A 21,576-nucleotide genomic window follows, 5' to 3' on the forward strand; every position below is an offset into this window, starting at 1 on the left:
TTCATGGAGTGCCCACAAGTTCTTATATTGTGAGAAAGAGAGAAAAGTACCTCTTTCTCTACCTGCTCTTTCCCATGCATAATCTTGTAAACCTCAATCATGTCACCCCTCAGTCGTCGTTTCTCCAAGCTAAAGAGCCCTAAGCGCCTTAACCTTTCCTCATAGGGAAAGTGTTCCAACCCTTTTATCATTCGATTCTTCTGTTGACGTCCACTTGCCCATCTTTGACAGATCCCTTTGGAGGACATGTTGGTTGCAAAAGATAATCAAACTGGGAGTCTTGCTCAGGAAGTATGTTTTAGTGCCCATCTCCCTGAGCCAGTATCTCATGGAGAATGGATAAAGTAGCTATGTCTGATACCTAGAGCTGCATCACCGGTAGAATTTACATTATTTATTTAAATTACTTAGAGTCCGTCTTTCTTGCTGGGACTCTAGGCAGCTTACACAGAATAAGTCAAAACAATCAATAGGATGGGGCATCCAATAGACAATGCAATAAGATTTGCCTTCTAAAGATTTGAAACCAATCAGAGATCAAACACAGTGGTGAAGCATAGCATAAGTATTAATATGACACATTACACAATGCAAACATTACATTGTAGGAACCTAGTTATGGCAACAAATTGTACAGACTAAATACAGTGGTATATAGTTCCTAAACCTTTTCTCCAAACGTCTTTTTTTTTAACATTATAACCCTATTGTCTGCACACAAAAAACCATCAATTGCCACAATGTGCATAGTTTGGGTGTTGCTAACCTCATAAATAGCCCTTTATTTGTCACATGAATAAATGAAATAATATAGTTGGTATGTATGGCTGCGAGAGTTGGACTATAAGGAAGGCCGAGCGCCGAAGAATAGATTCTTTTGAACTATGGTGCTGGAGAAGACTCTGGAGAGTCCCTTGGACTGCAAGAAAAGATTCCGTACCATTGGTACAGAAATCCCTGTCCAAAATAAAAATGCATGTCATATTCTCTTTCAGCTATAGGTGGAGCAGTTGAGCTACATTTTGGGATAAAATCGACGGAATAAGCCTCCTGGTTTCACAACAAAGCAAAAAGAATTGAGTGGCCCTTGGAAAAGATTTATGGGGGCAGAAACTTGCATGTGCTGCAGCCCGCTTTATCAGATGCATGAACTGTATCCTCAGTTGGCAGATGTACAAAGACAGGCGTGGGGGGGAAAGAATTTAGAACAGAGGTGCTAAAAAAGCAAGTGGTACACTATGTGACCATTCTATACACCACTCCAAGCATTCTGGAGGAAGTCAAACCAATAGTCCACCCATTTCAGTACTTTTTAACTACAATACTGCATTCAGTTGTGCTTTTAGGTCATTGTAAGCTGCCCTGAGCTATTAGAAGTGAAGCGTATACTTAAAATAGATACAGGTGGGTAGCTGCGTTGGTCTTAAGCAGCGGAACAAAGTTTGAGTCCCGTGGCACCTTTAAGGCCAACAAAATTTTATTCAAAAGCACATGAAAGCTTATACCTTGAATAAAATTTTGTTGGTCTTAAAGGTGCCACGGGACTCAAACTTTGTTCTTAAAATAAATATTGTTGTCTCCGATTGGCGGCAGCTCTCCAGGTCTCAGGCAGAGATGTCCATCTTTAGCAGTTCTGCTCTCTTCGTAATCGCAGGTATTAAGGATTCAGGTTGGGGAGCTTAGGCATGTTAACGGTGGGCTCTGCCAGTGAACATTGAATCACTGCTATAATTCTAAATTGTTACATGTAAAGGGGGAAAGCAACAGAATTCAGAACAAGAACAGCCACGGGCATATCCCCATTTCATCAACATTACATCACAAGTTCTTGCGAAGATATAACTATGCAAAACTACACTGCAGAGAAAGAAAAAAATAACCAACAGTTGTGGCACCCAAAAGACAAACAGAATTTTATTTCTGCGGACTCACACCTTTGCACAGAGAACACTATGAATTCTTTAAAAAGAACTAGAAACAAGCATCTAAAGGAAAACAATTACTGTAATTCACCATTATATGCATATGTGCCGTCAAGTTACAATGGCAAGCCGCTTTCAAGGCAAGAAGCAGAGGTGGTTTGCCATTGCCTTCCTCTAAAGTCTTCCGGGGTGGGGGGCTCCCATCCAAGCACTGAACCTGCTTAGCTTCTGAGCTCTAACGAGATTGGGCTATACCACACCACGTTCCCTCCTCAATTAAACCTTGGGCACTAGAAATAGAAAAGTAACACAGGAAAATCGAGAAGTCCAACACTTATAGTTGCTGTTTTAGGATACTGTGCACAGATAATATTTCGCAAAGGACTACCTTGTACTTTCCCTTCTTTTACAATATATGTAACTAACAGGCAAAATGAACAAAGTTTGAGTCCGGTGACACCTTTAAGACCAGCAAAGTTTTATTCAAGATATAAGTTTCCGTGTGCCTTGAATAAAACTTTGTTGGTCTTAAAGGTGCCACTGGACTCAAACTTTGTTCTGCTGCTTCAGACCAACACGGCTACCCACCTGGATCTAACAAGCAAAATAACTACTTATTTAAAATGCATTCAGTATGAGCTTTCGAGAGTGCTACGGCCATTACAACAGGGGCTTCTGGCAGTCCCAGTGCCAGGGGAGGACAGGATGGTTTCCACTCAACCTTGGGCTTTCTCAGTGGTAGTCTCAGATCTTTGGAATGGGCTACCAAAAGAAACGTGATCAGCACCATCTTGGTCTGAATCTTGGTCAGAAAACGTTGGTGTAGTGGTTAAGTGTGCGGACTCTAATCTGGGAGAACCAGGTTTGATTCCCCACTCCTCCACTTGCACCTGCTGATGTGACCTGGGGTCAGTCACAAGCTCTGGCACAGCTGTCCTTGAAAAAGAGCAGTTTGTGTCAGAGTTCTCTCAGCCTCACCCACCTCACAGGGTGACTGTTGTGGGGAGGGGAAGGGAAAGGAGTTTGTAAGCCACTCTGAGACTCCAAGTGAAGGGCGGGGTATAAATCCAATCTCTTCTTCTTCTTCAAAGTGGAGCTGTTCAGAAAGACTTTGGGGTAGAAGCTTATTGCTGTCTGATGTCATTCACTGCAATCTGAGGAAGAGTACTGACACTTACAAGCTTATACCCCCCAGAATCTTGTTTGTCTCTAAAGTGCTATTAGACTTGAATCTAGCTCCTCTACTGCAGACCAACACAGCTGTCCTCTGAAACTATGATTTCATTGTTGTCTATTCGTCCTGACAACAGTGATTTCTTTTATTTTGCGTATTTCATCGATGTGGTGGATTTTAATCTTTCTCTCTCTCTCTTTTTATAGGGACTGCTTTGAGTGATTCCAGTTTTCAGAGATGTGGTGTGTAACAATTTCAGGTGGATAAATAAAAATGGAATTGCCCATATTTATTATTTCTGTATACTTATGTCAAACAAATGAAATTACATGCATTTATCAATCACTAGATTTGTATTTTAAAATAAACATGAAAACATTTATTTTTGTTATATGTATGCCAAAGAAACAAATAATGGGAATAAGCACAAGTATTCATTATTCACTATACACATATTTTACATAAATTATATTTTTATGTAGAATACTGTCTCTTCAGAGTCCTGCTCCAGGCAGCTTCCAATTATACCTTCAATACATGTTCTATAATTTACTGTCTACTATATCTACTATATAATTTACTATATCTATCTGTCTGTCTGTAATTCTATGCCCACACAAATTTTGGACAAAACCCCCTCATGCTTTTTATTATTTGTTTCACATGCATTTCCGTTTGGAAATACATGTATAACATATAATGTGCAACAAGTAAATACAATTAAACTGTCTTCATTATTTCTTAAACATTTCAACACACACAAACAAATAATAAAGCACAATTACTTTGTTATCCCACCTATCTTTTATTTTGCCTTAACACATTTATCCGTTTAAAATGAAGAGGAATACAGAGGATCGCATTCGACCACCTTGCCGCAGCACCACACTGTGAGCTCACTCCCACCTATCCTCCGGGCGCCCTTCGTCCAACTTCAGGAAATGAAAGGGGTCTTTACAGAAGGCGATTAACTAAGAATGGTTTAAAAAAACAACAACAACCCAAACCCCCTCACATACACCACCCCACAAACCAACCCGCCCGCCGCGCGATGTAACCGCGTCACCGCCACCGGCCAATGGAAACGCCGGGAGCGGCCTCCTTCTCCCGCCCGCTAAGGAAGTGAGGAGGCGTGGTCACGTGAGGCCGTCCTCGGCCGATGCGGTCAGCGGGTCACGTGAGGGTTGCCTACGCGCGGTGGGGCCGGGTGCAGATGGCGGACGCCGAGGCTGACGCGGCCCTGGCGCCGGAGATGCAGCGGCTGTCCGCCGGCCTCCGTTCCCGACTCTGGCAGCTGCAGGCCGAGCTGAGCGACCAGGAGGTGTCGGAGGCGTCGTCGGGCGCCTACTGCCGGGGCTTCTGTCAGGTGAGGGGGGGGGGACCGGTGGGGACGCCATCCCCCCGGGTGAGGTGCGGGAGGGCAGGGCCTGGAGCTCCCTGCTGGTGCCCGCTGGAGGAGGGGAGGGGCCGCCCCTAGTGGGAACAAGAGGTTCCTTTTCTCCATGGATCTCGGTTTAATTTTTAACGGCCGGCCGAGCTCCGTTTCCCCATGCACCGTCTCCCCCAGTTCCGAAGTGTCTTCGTCGGATGAGTCCCCGCCCGTGGTGGCCTCGTTTGGGGTGTTGGGGCCTCGTGGCTGTGGGCGGGATCCGTGGCCGATGCTTTTTTGAGGGGTGTGTGTGTGTGTTCCCTCTCTCACCCTTCTTTTGGTTACCGCCTCGTGGATGCGCCGCGGCGAATCAGAACGGGGGCTTATCAGAACGGGGGCTTAACCGCTCTGGCTGGCAGCGGTTCTCCGGTGTGGACTTGGGCTGAGGTCTTTTGCATCGCCTGGGGATCGAACCTGGGCTCTTCTGTGTGCTCTGTTGTTGAACCACAAGGCCATCCCCCCAAAAAGAAGTACTGAGCGCGTGAGGTCCCCTTATACAGAGTCTGACTGTTGTTCCGTCGAGGCCAGCATTGTCTACTCTGACTGGCAGCAGCTCTCTGAATTGTTAGATAGAATCTTTCATATTTCTTGCTCCCTTTTCCTTTTAACTGGAGATACTGTGGACTGGATCTTTTATATGCAAAGTAGATGGTCTACTGCTGAGCCACTGGGTCCCCCCCCCAAGCACTGTACTCAAGAAGTATGACTGTTGTTCTGTCAAGGCCAGCATTGTCTACTCTGACTGGAAGCAGCTCTTCAGCATCTTAGATAGAGGTCGTTCATATTTCTTGCTCCCTTTTCCTTTTAACCGGAGATACTGGGGATGAGGGCTTCTGTATGGAAAGGAGATGATCTACTGCTGAGCCCCCCCCCCCCAGCACAAAACTCAAGAAGGTCCCATACCAAGTATGACTGTTGTTCTGTCAAGGCCAGCATTGTCTCCTCTGAGTGGCAGCAGCTCCCCAGCATCTTAGATAGAGGTCTTTCATATTGCTTACTTCCTTGTCCTTTTAACTGGCGTTATTGGGGATTGAACCTGGGGCACTGCACCTCTTCCCCCTTTTCCATAGAAACATTGTTAACATTGGTGTTGAATGGATGAAGCTCATTGAGACTGTTGGGTCAATCAGGGCCAGTGTTGTCTACTCTGACTGGCAGCGTCTCTTTGGATTTTTATACAGAGATCTTTCATATTTCTTACTCTACTTACATTTAATTATAAATGCTGGGAATTGACCTCTAGACTCACTGCATGCAAAGTAGATAGCATCGTGCCTCAACACTCTTCCCAAAAGGAACATTGAGCACATGGTGTTGAATGCCTGAAGCTCTGTTATAGTCGATGAGACCACTGGATCTGTCAAGGCTAGTGTCTAACTGGTTCCAGCTCTCCAGCGTCTCTGTCAGAGGTCTAGAGCATTAGTTGCTAGCTGTTCATTTTAACTGGAGATGCTGAGGATTGAACCTGTGGCCTTCTGCATGAAAAGTGGATGCTCTGCCATTGAAACCCAACCCTTCCCTAAAAGTTCAGAATAGCTGTGGGCATCTTTCTTCTCTCCAGAGATAGTTTCAGAGTGTCTGTTTGGTTAACGTATGTTCTTTGATCTGTCTTCTACTGTCTGTGGATATTGGCAAGGTGTTTGTGGGGTATGTGTAGGCTTGGTGGAGATTGGTGTGGTGGCATAAGATTTGGTGAATTTGAGCCTGGTTTGTCTTCCAGAAAAGGAGCTGCAATCCTTATGTGTGTTAACGTGAACATAGATCCATCTGTGTTCATTGGGCCTTAACTTCCCAGAAGTGTGCATCAGTCAAAAGCATTGGTGTATTACAGCAAAAACAAGAGCATTGTGGTTCCTTAAAAAAATAGCTTGATTTCTTCTAATGAGACCATATGGCCAAATACACATTTTGTTTTCTGTACTGCAGAAATGGATCTGGTCTTTGATTAGTGGTGGTTCTTGGACAGAAAGATCTGACTAATGTTGTTTTTCTTTGGAAATGGAATTTTCATTATCTTTCTCCTTCAGCTGCTGTCATGTAGGCTATGTGCTAGAGAGAGCCAGTGTCATTCAGTAATGTGCTGGGTTAAATCTAGAGCGTCAAGTCCTTGCTCAGCCATGAAGTACACCAGAAGATCTTGAGGTGGTCTCCCTCTCAGTCTCACCAACCTTACAGGGTGACTTTGAGACCAAAGTACAGGAGGATATACTCATGTAAGCCACCCTGACCTGTTTGCAGGCAAGTTGGTATAAAGATGTGGTAGTTACAAGATAGTAAACTAGTAAACATTGAATAACATTTTATTTGCCCTGACCTGGATAGTGCAGGCTAGCCTGATTGCATTAGAACTCATGAAGCTAAGTAGGGTCCGCTCTTGTTATTGTTTGTTTGTGTGAACACCAAGGAAGGCCTGGGTCGCTATGCAGAAGCAGGCAATGGAAAACCACCTGTGAAAGTCTCTTGCCTCGAAAACCCTATGGGGTCACCGTAAGTTGACTATGACTTTCCACAACCAACATTTTATTTGTGTGCAGTATTACAATTGAAAAAAAATAATTTAAATGTAACATGGTTAAACATGGCTTTCATTTGGTAAAGTAGCAATAGGGTAGAATGTTTTTTAGTTTTCTTTGTTTCTGGAGTCCAGTACTTGGTAGAGAAAGAGAGGGGTTTGGGCTTGGAAAGGACTTTGGGTTCTGCATGAATTCTTGCATTCAAAGGTAGATGTTATCTTTGGGCAGTAGTACCATTTTGTGACCAACATGAATGCAAAACTAGCACAGGCCCCGGTCACACGGCAAAGTTGCCGTGGAAGAGGCACGGGTGGTGGGCGGATTATCCGGGCGCGATCACACCCCAACATCTGGGAAGTGGAGTGCACCCGTGGCTTACCGCCGACAATGCGAGTTAAAAAACTAGTACCTCCAAGGTACTAGTAAACGTTTGCCATGGGCTGCCTCCAGACGCCCGTGGTGTGATCACCCCAGCGCGCGGCATTCCCCTCCGGTCCCTCGTTTACCTGCTGGCGCCAAGGGAAGGACCGGTGGTGTGCCGCCATTGCGTCTAACCGCGGATCAAACGGCGCCAGGGTAATTAGCCACGCCTCCTCCCGCGATATCAGGCCGGTGTGACTGGGGCCACAGAGAAGGAATAAGCTAATGTCAGGTTCTATTAAGATTATTTTAAGAAGAACTTCCAAGTAGACAATAACATGAAGTGTGTTCAGTGACTTCTGTATTGACATAAGCCCCACAAACTCCCCATAGGTAGGCAAGCCCCAGTCGGCCCATGTGTATCAGTGGTACAAGATGGTCATCCGCTGAGGCTGGAATTGTTTGGAGCAGGTGCAGATACCACTGGTTTGGAGAGGCAAGGTGCGTTTCATCTTCCAAACAGATAAGAACCCCTGGTTCCTGGAAGAAGGGCTGGGGGAAGAGGCAGTAAAGGATGGATATAGAGTTTACACTGCAATCTATGTCCTACTGTGTTGTCAACTGAGGTTCACCAAGTGGGCTGATGAGTCTCAAGGACCCCACCTGTGTCTAGCTGCTTTGACTCGGTCAAAAGTACGGAGCACTTTAACTTGTAGCACCCATTCTGTTTGAAGCTAAAGGTATTAGATTAAACCAGTTTCAACAGCAGAGGTGGCATTGTGTTTCTGTCCCTCTGAGAAGGAGAGTTGGTTTGGACCTTTATTGAAGTATTAGGCAAGTTTTATTTTAGAACATGATTTTTGGCTTCCTTGACATGTTGGATTTCTCAGTGGAACTGTTGTTGCATTTCTGGATAAGATGTTAAGGCAAACATAAGCACCTAAATTACTTTCAGATTAACTCAGTTTCCAGGAGATGGTTTTTCAATGTTAAACTGAAGACACTTCGTGTTAATGTTTCTGTTAATTCCTATGGTATTTTGCTCCATGCTGTTTGATTGCAATGGAAAAGTTTTCAAAATACATCTTGGAATACAAGTGAAGGGCTGTTGCAGTCTTAGCAAAACTTTTGATAGCTGATGTATGTTTCTTCTCTGAATTACTATTCAGCTGGGGTGGTAGAAGCTGAGAGCTTCGCGCTGCCTTAGCTGAGGCTAGCTCCTCGTGCATCTTGGTTTAAACTGAGCTGTGAGAGAAGTCAGCCGAGGGTCAACTGGAGTGGTGGGAGCTGAGAGCTCCCCTTCAGCTTGGCATTGGCATCTCTTGGAGCCTGGCTTAAACGGGGCTGCAAGAGAAGTCAGCCCAGGATCAGCTGTGCAATTTTCCCCCTCATTTTTTCTTCTTCTTGGGTCTATTGGACCTGAAAAAATTTGGGATTTCAAAAAAATCCCATGTTGGAATACCACACCAGTATTGGGATCTGGGATGTTTCAGGAAACCGTATTTCCCCCCCAGTTCTGTCTACCAGAACCAGATTGGGGGGGGGGAGGATTTGCACACCCCTAGCCAGTACAGTGGACCATGCAGAGTGGCAGCATGCAGCCTCTTTTTGATATTCTTTATGTTGACAGGATGCTGTAATATTATTTTGCCCTGCATAGTTTGGAAGACTGATTGCTGTATTGTTTTTGTTCCTTGGCATAAATCATTCCCACTGAGGAGATATGTCTGATCATGTATTTGCGTACTGGGGATCCGGTTTAGCATAATTGTCTAGTCTGCTGCATGGAGATGTGTTCTGTATTTACAAGGCTTGGAGATGATCTCTGGTAACTACAATGATTACTTGAAAAGGAAGTTCTCAAACATAGGTCTTCCAGCAGAGGAGAATGAAAGAATTGGAAACAACAAGTATTACGGAGTCTTGTATGAAACTTTGTTGAGTAATTGCAGCTTCGTGTGAAGCACCGTGGAACAACCAAGAAGAATTAGAAGATGTCATAGGTGAAGGAAATTATCTCCTATATTTATTATTTATTTATGCTTTCGACTTGTATCCCGCTCGAACCTCGGGGGGTCTCTGAGTGGCTTACACAATTTCATTTATCCCTATCTATGGCCACATCGTCAGGGGTGGGGACTGCCCTACCGGCACCCAATGGTGGGACTCGCTGTTCTTCGGCTTTTTTTTTTTGCTTCGGCTCGGCTCTTTTGGTGGCCTTCGGAGTCGGCTGTTGTTTCCGGCGGGCTCATCTGGCGCATGGTTCGCATCAGCCCGGCTCCGGCTATGTCCTTTAGGCTCCGCCGCGCCTGCGCTTCTACGTTCCTGCGTCTTCTGGCTCCGCCTCCACCTTCATCCGAACCGCCGCTGGTGTTGCGCCTCCTTGCCATCACTGCTCGCCACTTCAGTCATCGCCACCTCGTTGCCGTCGCCCGTTGTTCTGTCGCCTAATTTGTGATAGTTGGTGGAATAATTATGACTAAAGCTGATATTGAGGGTTACAGTTCTGCAAGGAATATGGAAGACAAACTATAGGATCCACCATTTTCACTTCATCCCAGATGAAAGATCAGATAACTGTCACAGTCAGTGTTCCCTCTAAGCTGAGTTAGTGTGAGCTAGCTCACAGTTTTTTAGCCTCCGGCTCACAGATTTTTGTCTTGGCTCAGGAAGGAGGGCTCCAGAACACACTAATTTATGCAGTAGCCAAATCACCTGCTCACAACTTTAATGCCAGGAGCTCACAAAGTAGAATTTTTGCTCACAGGACTCTACAGCTTAGAGGGAACATTGGTCACAGTGTATCTGCAGCAAGGTATGGGAGTAAAGAGAGACGTTTAAAAGGGCCATTGTGCAAGTCCGCCCGTTGACCCTGAAAAATCAGATGGAACAAAGTAGGTTTCTTATGGAGAAGGTAATTAACAGTGCGGTCCTTTCCAGAGTAACTCCAGTCTAAACTCAGTGAGCTCAGTCTGGAGTAAATCTGTATAATACACTGATAATGTTGTGAGGGATCCTCTTTGGAACTAAAATATCCACCTGATGAAGTCAAGAGGCAGATTAACAAAGCCAGAATGGTACCCAGAGAAAACCTGTTGCAAGATAGGCCCCAAAGAGTCAATAACAGAACACCACTAGTGGTCACATACAGGTCTCGACTCAAAATAGTTCAGTGCATCAGCGACTTACAACCTCTCCTGGATAATAACAGAACAAAATTTTGAGTCCAGTGGCACCTTTAAGACCAACAAAGCTTTATTCAAGGTATAAGCTTTCGTGAGCACACATACTTCTTCAGACTCGAAGTTTGTAAGCTAAGTTAAAAAAAGAAGAAAAAGCAAAATGAGAGTTTCAGGAGGGGCTCGTTCCTGTGGATCCACTTCTTCTTTTTTTTTTTTTAGAACATAGGAATTTAATAAAACTCTTGAGCCAGAGAAGCAAAAGGGAAATGCTGTGAAAGCACCACCTAATACCAGCGTGGCTTTGTGGTGATCATTCTAATGATCTGAAAACAGGATGGAACTTAACAGGAAGTGCAATTTAGATTGATTCAGGTGGGTAGCCACGTTGGTCTGAAGCAGCAGAACAAAGTTTGAGTCCGGTGGCACCTTAAGACTGTGTTGGTCTCAAAGATGCCACTGGACTCAAACTTTGTTCTGCTGCTTCAGACCAACGTGGCTACCCACCTGAATCAATCTAAATTGCACTTCCTGTTCAATAATATATATAATTTGAACATGGACACTGGTACCAGAGTTTACAATAAACCCAGATGCCAACTTTGTTGCCACATATGTCCAGACAACACAATCACTGGACCTAACAACATCAATTACACCATCTCAGGCTCATTCACTTGCTCATCTTCTAACATTGTATATGCCATTAAATGTCAACAATGCCCTTCAGTTCTATACATAGGGCAGAATGGTCAAACCTTATGCTGAAGGATAAATGGACACAAATTTGACATCAAGAATCACAAAACTGAAAAACCTGTACAAGAACATTTCAACATCCCAGGGTAATCAATGGGGGACCTCAAAGTAGCTGTTTTGTTGCAAAAGAACTTCAGAAACAGGCTGGAACAGGAGATAGTCGAATTGCAAGTTATTATAGCACTCTGGGCAATGGAACCCTCCGGGCTTAACAGAGATATCAGGTTCTTATCTCATTACACATGCTGAGTCTCTCAGTTCTCGCTTATACCCAGAATTAAATTTTATTGGTCTTAAAGGTGCCACTAGACTCAAACTTAGTTCTCACATATGTTTGTTAACTCTTTTATTATCTGTTTGCTAATTTGCTGCTGTTCAGCAACTGCTTTAATCCAATCTTAGCTATACTTATAGCTCAGTTACTTATGCATCTTGACGCTAATTAGCCCATCCTGGCAACTAATCCTCCCCACCCTCTCTCCACCTATATGTAATGTTTAAGGAAGATTTGTTTCAATGTATCTGAAGAAATGTGCATGCACAGGAAAGCTTATACCCAGAATTAAACTTTGTTAGTCTTAAAGATGCCACTAGACTCAAACTTTGTTCAGCTGTGAGACTTTGTTACTCTTATTTGTGAAAAGCAAAATACACATGTTGTGTTTTATGTGTAACTTTTTTTTTTGTACTGAAGAGAAAAGAGTGAATTGGCTATCCTAGGCTTGGTTCTGGCTGATAAAGGATTTATGAAGGCGGAAAGAATTGTGGGAGAGAGCTTTCACAGAGTGAAGATTAGTGATCCTGAGAGAGGAAACAGCCACAAAATACTGGTATCAGGTTTCTCTTGCAAAAGCAGGCTTTGGCAGGCTCGAAGTTTGTAAACTTGGCTTTTTTTTTAAAAAAAAGAGGAAGCAAAATGAGAGTTTCATGAGGGGTCCCTGTGGAGCCACTTTTTTTTTGGGGGGGGGGCATAGGAATTTAATAAAATTCTTTTGCTGCTGAAGCATAGGGGAAATGCTATGAAAGCACCAGTGTTGCTTCATGGCGATCATTCGAATGATCTGAAAACGGGGGAACTTAACAGGAAATGCAAGTTAGATTGTTAAGGATGCCTCTGCTGATGAGCAAAATTGGAGGAGGGAAAGGACCTCAAAGTTGTGAGCCCTTTGAGGCAACACTGAGACGGTTCACAAGGGCACTAAAACTGCCCTTCCAAGTGATTGCTTGCTTCCAAGAATTAATGATCGCTTGCACTGATCTGTAACAACATTTCTAGTTTCGTTTTTGGTTGGTACCTAATTATTCATAGGCTGGAGTGTTCTCTTCCGTTTTTCTTTCTGTTGGCGCTTTTCCAGTTTCAAAACAAGCCTTACAAAAACACAAACAGGCGCCTCTCTTCCTCTGTGCGCTACATGGCGAGTACTGTGAATTTCACTTTCTTTTGCAAGGCTTGTGAGGTTAGCACTCCGCAAAACATACACTAAGGCACATGCATGCGAGCACACAAGTAAGAATCACAGTAATACTGTCTTGCCATTATATTGCTATGATATTGCAGAAGTTTGGGCAAAAACGCTTCTCAGCAAAGGACCTGTAATGTATAAGAGTGCTGGGGACTGTAGCGTCTGTGTGAGATTCTATCCCTGCCATCTGAAATGTTCTTAAGATTGCAACTTCTTGCCTGTGTCTCGTCAAAGCCAGTGGCATGCATTTGCCCCAGGAACTATACATACAGGGAAAATATAGTCTGGAATATCCTGCATAAAGAAGTTGGTACCAATAAATTAGGCTGTTGAATACTGTGTGGGTGTTGTGCCATTAAGTCACTTCTGGTGACTATGAATGAAAAACCTCCAAAGCATCTTATTGTTAACCGTGTTGCTCTGGCCTTGCAAACTGAGAGCTGTGGCTTCCTTTATTGAATCAATGCATCTCATGGTGGGCCTTCCTCTTTTACTACTGCCTCTAACTGTTCCTAGCATTATTGTCTTTTCCAGTGACTCTTGTCTTCTCAGAATGTGACCAAAGTACGATAGTCTCAGTTTAGTCATTTTACCTTTTAGGGAGATTTCAGGTTTGATTTGATCTAGCACCCACTTGTTTTTCTTTTTGGCGGTCCATGGTATCCGTAAAACTCTCCTCCAACACCACATTTCAAATGGTTCAGCTTTCTTTTTGTCTGCTTTCTTCATTGCCCAATTTTCACACCCATACACGGAAATGGGGAACACTGAAGTATGAATTATCTTGTTTGCCAATGCGACTTCCTTAACACTTAAGGATTTTTTCTAGTTCCTTCATGGGTGCCCTGCCCAGTCTCAGTCTCCTCTGGTTTCTTTTTTTTTTAATCTGTTTTTTATTTTAAAATCAAGGTAATAGTAAAAGGGATACATAAGAAAGAAAGGGATTATATAACAAGAAACGGGATATATAACAAGCCATATATATCTTCCCCCCATATATATCAAAGATTGTTGTACATTGCAGAGTATATCAGACAATAATTATTTCTCCCCAACATACCCTTCATCACAATTTTTGGGACATTTTCTACTAGAGTACAATAATCCTTCAGGCATTTTATAAAGGAACTGTTTTACAACTATATTGCTAATTTCATCATTACTACATATTCTATATTACATATTTCATCATTTCCGCTTACTTTTAATATAGCAACGTTTAAGGAAAATCCATTATATGTCTCACAATAAAGACAAAAGAATATTTTGTTCCAAATCCAGTTCCTTATGCATTTATAATTAGAACTTGTTCTCATTCAGCTTTGTCTTAACAAAAACTTATACATTGCAGTACATTTATATACATTTCTCATTCTAAACTTGTCTCTTGCTTGCATAATGAACACTCCATCCTCAAATTTCAAAATTGATCTGTTTCTCAAATGAGTTGTTAATTTCACCATTACTGCATAGTCAGCAAGTTTATTTTCTCATTCTTCTAAGCTTGGAGAAATGTCTAATTTCCATTTAGCTGCATAAATGATTCTAGCTGCTGTCACCATATATTCAAATATCTCTTCCAAAACTCTTGGTAATTTTTAGGTAATATTCCTAATAACATATTCTTAGCTTTCATGGGAAATTTAAACTTTAATATATTCTGCCAAGGAATAGAAAATCTTTACCAATTTCAATTTCTCACTGCTCAGGTTGTGTAATTCTCCAGTGGTCATTACTTTTTAGCACTTTCTACTTTAACCTGCATCAGTAGTCATTTTAAGCCTTCATTATTTTTTGACAGTAAGTGGTGTCATCTGCCCATCTCAGACTGTTAATGTTTCTTCCACCAATTTTCACTCTGCCTTTGTCTAAATCTAATTCCGCTTTCCTTATAACGTATTTTGCATATAGATGGAATGGATAGGGAGACAAAGTACATCCTTGTCTGACACCTTAGCCAATTGGAAACCATAATGGAATTTATGTGGCCATTACTAAAGTATGGCATTTTGCAGAAGGCAGTGGCTATTGCCCATGCCACTCTGAGCAGTATAAAGTCTGGCCAGAGGAATGCTATAAATGTTTATGAATGGTAAATGAAAGACTTAAGCCCTTTGTGCTGGTCCTACTTGTGGTTCATGCATTTTCTGGAAAAATTAAAGCTGGGAATTCTCTGTTGTCTCTGCTAAGTTGGGGATATGGTTTACTTGGCTTAAATTCAACAAACAGAGGAATATATGTATGAAGACAAAAAGTTAGTGATGTGCTTAGTTTGTTTGACAGTCTGAGTCTGTGCATAATTCCTTTAAAGTGTGTGTATTGTGTGTGTATGTGTGTGTGTGTGTATATATATATATATATATGCTTTTTGTATATATATATGCTTTTTGGGGTAGTCACCTGAAGAAACTTTGACATTGCCCAGTTTGACTGGCATTGCAAATATTCGTTGCATCAATTAATTGATTTTCTGAATTATTCTTACAAATGGGGAAACTTCCCCTGGAAAATACATATCCTTGTAAGATTTTTCCTGCAATGGAAAACTTTCTCTCCCATGTTACTGTTTAGGACAGGACCTTGCACTATGAGAGGGCCCTGCTAATATCTTGGCAATTTCATGTTGTTTGGCACATTGGGATGGTCTGAGTCAAAATGCAAAGGGGCAGATCAGGCTGGGTGTTTCAGTGGGTAGTACTTGACTCCTTTTTGTATATTTTTCCATATACCCCAGAACCTCATGATATTGCCTTGCTATTTCATAAACATGCAATAATGGATAAAATGTCCAAACCTGTTTGCTTCAGGCCATTAGAAAAGTTATAATGGTACTATGAAGGAACAGACTTCCAAGCCCCTCCTGTTCCTTCGAGTTGGTCCATAGGAGGTTAGAAAACCCAGTAGCTGTCCCAGGTTTCAGCTAGGAACTGCCACCTTTCTGCCTGCTCCCTGGAGGTGCCAAAAACAGAGTAACAACTGAAGTTTGGAGAGTATCTCCTGCCAAGCGTGGGGGAGATTTATTGCAACGTTGCAGTTTTGAGCCCTCGCACTCTAGGAATGGCAAGCTTACCTGCTGCCTGTCTCTATTTCCACACTTAAGGTAGAAAGACTGAATAGGCATGGTGTTTTCAGAGATTAGGCCTAGAGCATTCAAAATATAAGAAAATCTAATAAATGAATTAAAAGAATACACATGGTCTGTTCAAGCATTTAGGCTGAGCAAAGATACAAAGAAAACATGAAAACAGGCAGTCACCTTTCTCTGCACTCAGTACTTACCCTAAACAATGTTCTGAAGAAGTGTGCTTGCACACGAAAGGTTATACCTTGAATTAAACTTTGTTGGTCTTAAAGGTACCACTGGTCTCAAACTCTGTTCTCCCCTGAGGCGGAGGCCATCTTGTGGGTGATTCCCATCCATCATTCAGGGAGGCAGGAACAATTCAAACTTCCTGTTTCCTGTGGTGGGAGTCACCCCAGTCTCAGTTTTGTTTCCTGCCTCAGTAGGGAGAGCAGCTTGTTAGGTTAGCCTACCAACCTTTAACAGTTTTTTCTTTTTACTTACTCTTGACTCCTTTTTTCTAACTTCTAAATTCACTGCTAAACTTATCCTATCTTAATCTTCCCCTCTACGATTGGGGAATTCTATCTGCAGCAACTCACCATAGGCTGCATAAAACAAGCGTGACTCCTTAATATGGATCCCACGCAGACCGAGGATGGCTTTTTAGCCACGCCAGAGCCTATTCTGGCCGGGCGGGAGCCCAAGGACGCCGCAGCTCGAAAGTGAAGCACCGTGGAGGCGCCAGAAGAGCAAGGAGAGCCCGGCATGGAAAAGCGCGCCAAAACAAAGAAGGGTGCCGCGCTGCTCACGGTGGCCATTTTGTAGCGATCCGGACGGCATGCTTCAAAAATCGGGGAGGGCCAACAGTGCGTACCCCCACATGTTAAGTCCGCTGAAACAGAAGGGCACTGTTCAGGCTCCCGTGTCGCTATGAGCCACTCAGACGAGGACGCTGATGCTGTAGAAGGAGATGACGAGGAAGATGAGGGTGAAGTATGCTGTTACGGTTCCCCCTCTCTGTCTCCAGATGCGATGGCCTTTCTACGGAGGGCCATCAGGGAAGAGAGGGGGGAAGGGTTCCCGCCACAGATCTCCCCCTCCCCCCAACCACCCGGCCCTGGGAAGACATAAAGTCAGGGGATCGTGGCCTACCAAGGCAGCTCAAAAGGGTTTCCCTACTCAGAAGGAGCTATATGATCCTCCTGAAGAGGACTGTATGTCCCTCAACTCTAGTGAGGAGGAGGAAGGGGAGTTTTCATCCGATGATGGGGAAGAGAGGGAAAAGAAAATTGCTTCATCAGAGCAGTCCTTTCGTTTTTTCAAGGGAGAAGATTTCCAATACTTATTGTCTAAAACCCTATCAGCCTTACACATACAAAATACCCATCCCACGGCTAACAGAGGGGATGGCATAGCAGAGGAAGGCGATGAGATTACTGATGAGTTCTTTCCACCAGTGGAATACTCAGAACAGGCATTTCCTTTCCTGGTTTTTACATCAGAAAAATAAAGGCAGAATGGCAAAGGCCTATGTCTAAGAAACCCTTTCCAAGCTTTATGAAAAAATTGTACCCTACCCACCTCACTTGCTTCCAGTTTATTGCAGGTACCATCGGTAGACGCTCTGGTGACGGCATTGCAGTCTTCCAGTCTAGTCTCTAAAGACGGTCACGGCAACCTGCGCAACAATCTTGACAAACGCCACCGCCCTCTCTCAATAAGTTTGCCCAAATAGGGCAAATTGGACACCGGCCGATAGTTTGCCAATTCGGCTGGGTCCAGAGATGGTTTTTTCAAGAGGGGCGGACCATCGCTTCCTTGAGTGCCCTGGGGAACCATTCCTCCGAGAGGGACTTGTTGACAATCTCCCGCAGGGCACCTTGGAACCCCTCGTGGCCCGCTTTAATGAGCCAGGAGGGGCACGGATCAAGGTCACGTGGTTGGACGCACAGATACGAGCAATCGGTCAGCTTCCTCCAGGCTGAGTAGGTTGAAACACTCTAAACCCGGCACCAAAGACGTGCAAGGGGCCTCAGGTTCGCTCACTGTTTCAATTGTGGCGGGGAGGTCGTGGCTGAGCACCAAGATTTTATCTGCGAAATAGCTCGCAAAAGCCTCGCAGCCAATGTCCAATTCTCTAGGATTTTGCCTGCCCTGTGGCGTAGCTGTCAAAGACCGAATTGTCCTAAATAATTGGGCCGGGCGTGAGCTAGCAGATGCAATTCGTTTCCATACCTCCTTGTACCTGCCTGAGGCTACAAAGGGACACTTTTTTCTTTCTAGCCCTGGAGTGCCTGCAGATGCAAATAAATATAACCTTGATATGCATTCTGGACTGAAAGGCCTCCCATCACAGAGACTACTCACGATGCTGGTGAAAGAGTGGACAGAAATAAAGTTTGGAATAATGGAGCATGGCTACATGCTTTGAGTATTTCTGGCTTAATTTAGACTGGTGCCCTTGAAGTCATTCATCGAAGCACCATAAAAAAGCCACCTAGGTGAATTTCACAACATTCAGCTATGGTGTCAAAGAATTTATGGCAAACGAGTATGGTCCTCGAAGACTAGATGGGTAAATGCATAGGTGTCAGCTGGCTGCCATGTTTCATCCGTCTTTGTGCTTTCCTGCCTGTGGCGCGACTGCGCATGCTTGCTCGCTTGCTTCGCTCGCTTGCTGTAAACAGCGATAGGGAGGCGCTCATGAGACCGTGCGAACTGGCGCTGCCAGACAGGGTTATCTGACTAACCTTGAGGAGGAGGGAGGGCTTGCGTTCCACTGTTGGTGTGAATATTTCTGCTCTCATGAAGCATGGAGACTCTCCCGTTCATTATGTAACCTCCTGTCGGGAGAATTCCCGCGCGTGCGCTTGGATTTCATTTGTTTAGCCAATTGCAGCATCATGTTATATGTAGTGATGCATCCGTCCCATTGTCATTCCTAACAATATACCTGTAGACCATGACAACAGACCTGTAGTCTAATAAAGCATAACGATTCCCTGGAAACGTCTGTGGAGATTTACATGCTGTTGAACATGACAGAAATTGTTAGGAATCTCCTTTACCCCATCGGACCGATTCTCTCCTGAACGAGATGAGCGGCACCGGGGAGGCAGGGGTTACCCTGACAACCACGTCTGTGCCTACACCGACTACCACAGCGATGCCAGTGACGGTACCTACGATGGTGCCCACCACAGCCCCAACCACGACAGCATTGGCAGTACCCACTCCAACGACTTCGGGAATGGGGGCGCCAGTGACGACGGCCCCACAGACAACGGCGAGCTCAGGAAGGCTGGTGTCAACGGATGGAGGGGCCACACCTCAGTCGGCAGTATCGTTCATCCCCGTGCATTTGGGAAAGGGGGTGCCGCAAAGATAGGGACTGGGGCCGGCATTTGGAAGACTCCACGCAAACTACCTGGTTGATGCCGGGGAGTAGGAGTCGGGACAGTATTTTTGACCCCCGGTCGAGCTCGGGGATCTTCGGGATGACCCCGGGTAGACCCATCACGTTCCCATCGAAATCTTCATTAAGTCCGGGGAGGGACGTGGATGGGAGGCTGGATAGCCTGGAACTGGACTGCCGCACTATAATGCGGGACATTGGGCAGTTGCTCCAGAATCTTCCGGGGATCGTGGCCCATGCGGTGCAGAGCCAACTGGCTGTTCCAGTGGTCCCACTGATAATTCCCCTCCCTGGACCTGGCTCAGGCCAGCCAGTCCGTCAGCCACCTCCACCTCCTCGGCTGCTGCCACCGGACCCAGCACAGCCTGCAGCCCCCCTACCTCTGGCAGCCATGCCAAGGCCAAAAGACTTACTTGACGTTACTTTTGACGGTGACCCGGAGAACCTCTCCTTTTTTATTGTACGGGTGATGAAGTTTGTTGAGCGCTGGGCTCATCTGTTCGCTGACGAGGAGCAACAAGTGGATTTCATTGCTTCCCGCTTGCGGGGTGCGGTGACTAGCTGGTATGTGGGCCTCCACAACCTGGAGGCTGTGGAATTGGGGAGCGTGGATGCATTTATGTGGGCGCTAAGAGCCTGGTTCGAGGACCGCACGACGGGCGAGAAGGCGGAAGCGTTCCTCCGCACTTTTAAACAAGACAAGTTGTCTGTTCGGGAATACTCAACTGAGTTCCACTGGCAAGCGGCCAAAATCTGGGACTGGTCCGACCCGGTGTTCGCGCAGCAGTACCGGTTAGGGCTGAATATGGACATTCGGAACTCAGCCATGGGAACCCGAGACCCAAGAACCTTGGCGGAGAGCGCCGAGAGCAGACTGTGCACTATGCGGTTGGATAATGCGGTAGCGGCTGGAAGGGCACCGGCACCACCCCACCCCAAGGCGAAGCCCACCCCGCAGTTGCCGTTGGTCAGAGAGCAACGGATGAAACGGGCTCTGCCTAAGATGTGGGGAGCAAGGCCATTTCGCAGCCAACTGTCCATCGGGGGAGGCGAGAGGATCGGGAGGGAAAGAAGGTGACAAGTGCTGGAGCGACTTGCTTCCAAGAAAAGGGACAGCGAAAGTCAGAACCCCCCGCACCCTGGAAGCCAAGGTGGATGTGTTGGAGGATGAGTCGAGCGGGGAGGAGGAGATGGAACCGGCAGGAAAAGGCCAGGTCCTGCTGTAAGTGGCGCTGAGCAGCAGGACCCAACAGCGGAGGCGCCTAAAGTGGTGGGCAGCTATCCACCCCTCTTTTTCATGACAATGACTATTATGAACCCTGCTATATGGGCATGCATATTAGGGTTTGGGGTCTCATAGACTCGTGGTGCGGGCGAGATTTAATCAACCCCTCCTTGGTATCAGGACTGGACACAGGCGTGGTCCGGTTAGCAGAGCCTTTCGTTTTCACCCAAATGGATGGGTCTCCGATGAAAGAGCCCTATAGATTTGAGATTGTAGTTTTATGCATGGGGGCCAGGGATCAAAAGAACGGACTTTTATTGTGTCCCCTGGTGTTGGGAAACCCATGGCTCCATGGGAATGATCCATATATTTTGTGGGGCGACAGGATTGTCAAGTTCATCTCCCCCAAATGCCAACGCCATGTGTGGAACACGAAGTGGGGTGTGGCTCCTAACAGTGACCTAGTTCGGGCATGTTTAGCTACTGAGGAACTCGCCAAAATCCCTTGGGAGTATAGAGACCTAGCTCGAGTATTTGCCGAAGAAGAAGCCGACGAGCTTCCCCCCCACCGCAACTCTGACGGTGCGATTGAGTTGTTGCCGGGGCACAAAATGCCCAAGGGGAAGCTCTATGCTATTAGCCCCTGGGAGAAAGTGGAGTTGCGGAAATTTATTGATAAAAACCTGGCCAGAGGCTTCATCTGGCCAGCCTCTTCCCCGTTTGCAGCCCTCGTTCTCTCTCCGAAAAAGAAAGATGGGGGTTTGCAGCTTTGCACCGACTACTGGGGGTTGAATGCCGTCTCCTCCACAAATGCTTACCCCATGCCGTTAATCAAAGATCTCTTGGCCGAAGTAGCTAAGGGAAAGATCTTTTCCAAGCTTGATCTACGGGACGCTTACTTTCGTGTGCACCTACGGGAGGGGGACAAATTCAAGACTGCATTCAGTTACCCCTTTAGGCCAGTTTGAATACCTGGTGATGCCATTTGGTCTCCAGGGGGCTCCTGGAGTCTTTATGAATTTGATAAATGAAGTGTTGCATAAGCACCTGTTTAAGGGGGTACTGGTCTATTT

At 45.3% G+C, this 21,576-nt stretch overlaps 1 protein-coding gene across 1 annotated transcript in view; it reads left to right on the top strand.

The window, feature by feature from the left end:
- The first annotated feature begins 4,309 nt into the window (after window positions 1–4,309).
- Window positions 4,310–21,576, top strand: part of RLF (rearranged L-myc fusion) — a 47,080-nt gene continuing 29,813 nt past the window's right edge. The window contains exon 1 of the mRNA XM_015429316.1: window positions 4,310–4,462. Within this exon, the coding sequence (XP_015284802.1) occupies window positions 4,310–4,462 (153 nt within the window). The remainder of the gene's footprint in view (window positions 4,463–21,576) is intronic.

This window comes from Gekko japonicus, unplaced genomic scaffold (assembly GCF_001447785.1).
Source record: "Gekko japonicus isolate JY-2015 unplaced genomic scaffold, Gekko_japonicus_V1.1 scaffold5079, whole genome shotgun sequence".
NCBI classification, from domain to species: Eukaryota; Metazoa; Chordata; class Lepidosauria; order Squamata; family Gekkonidae; genus Gekko; species Gekko japonicus.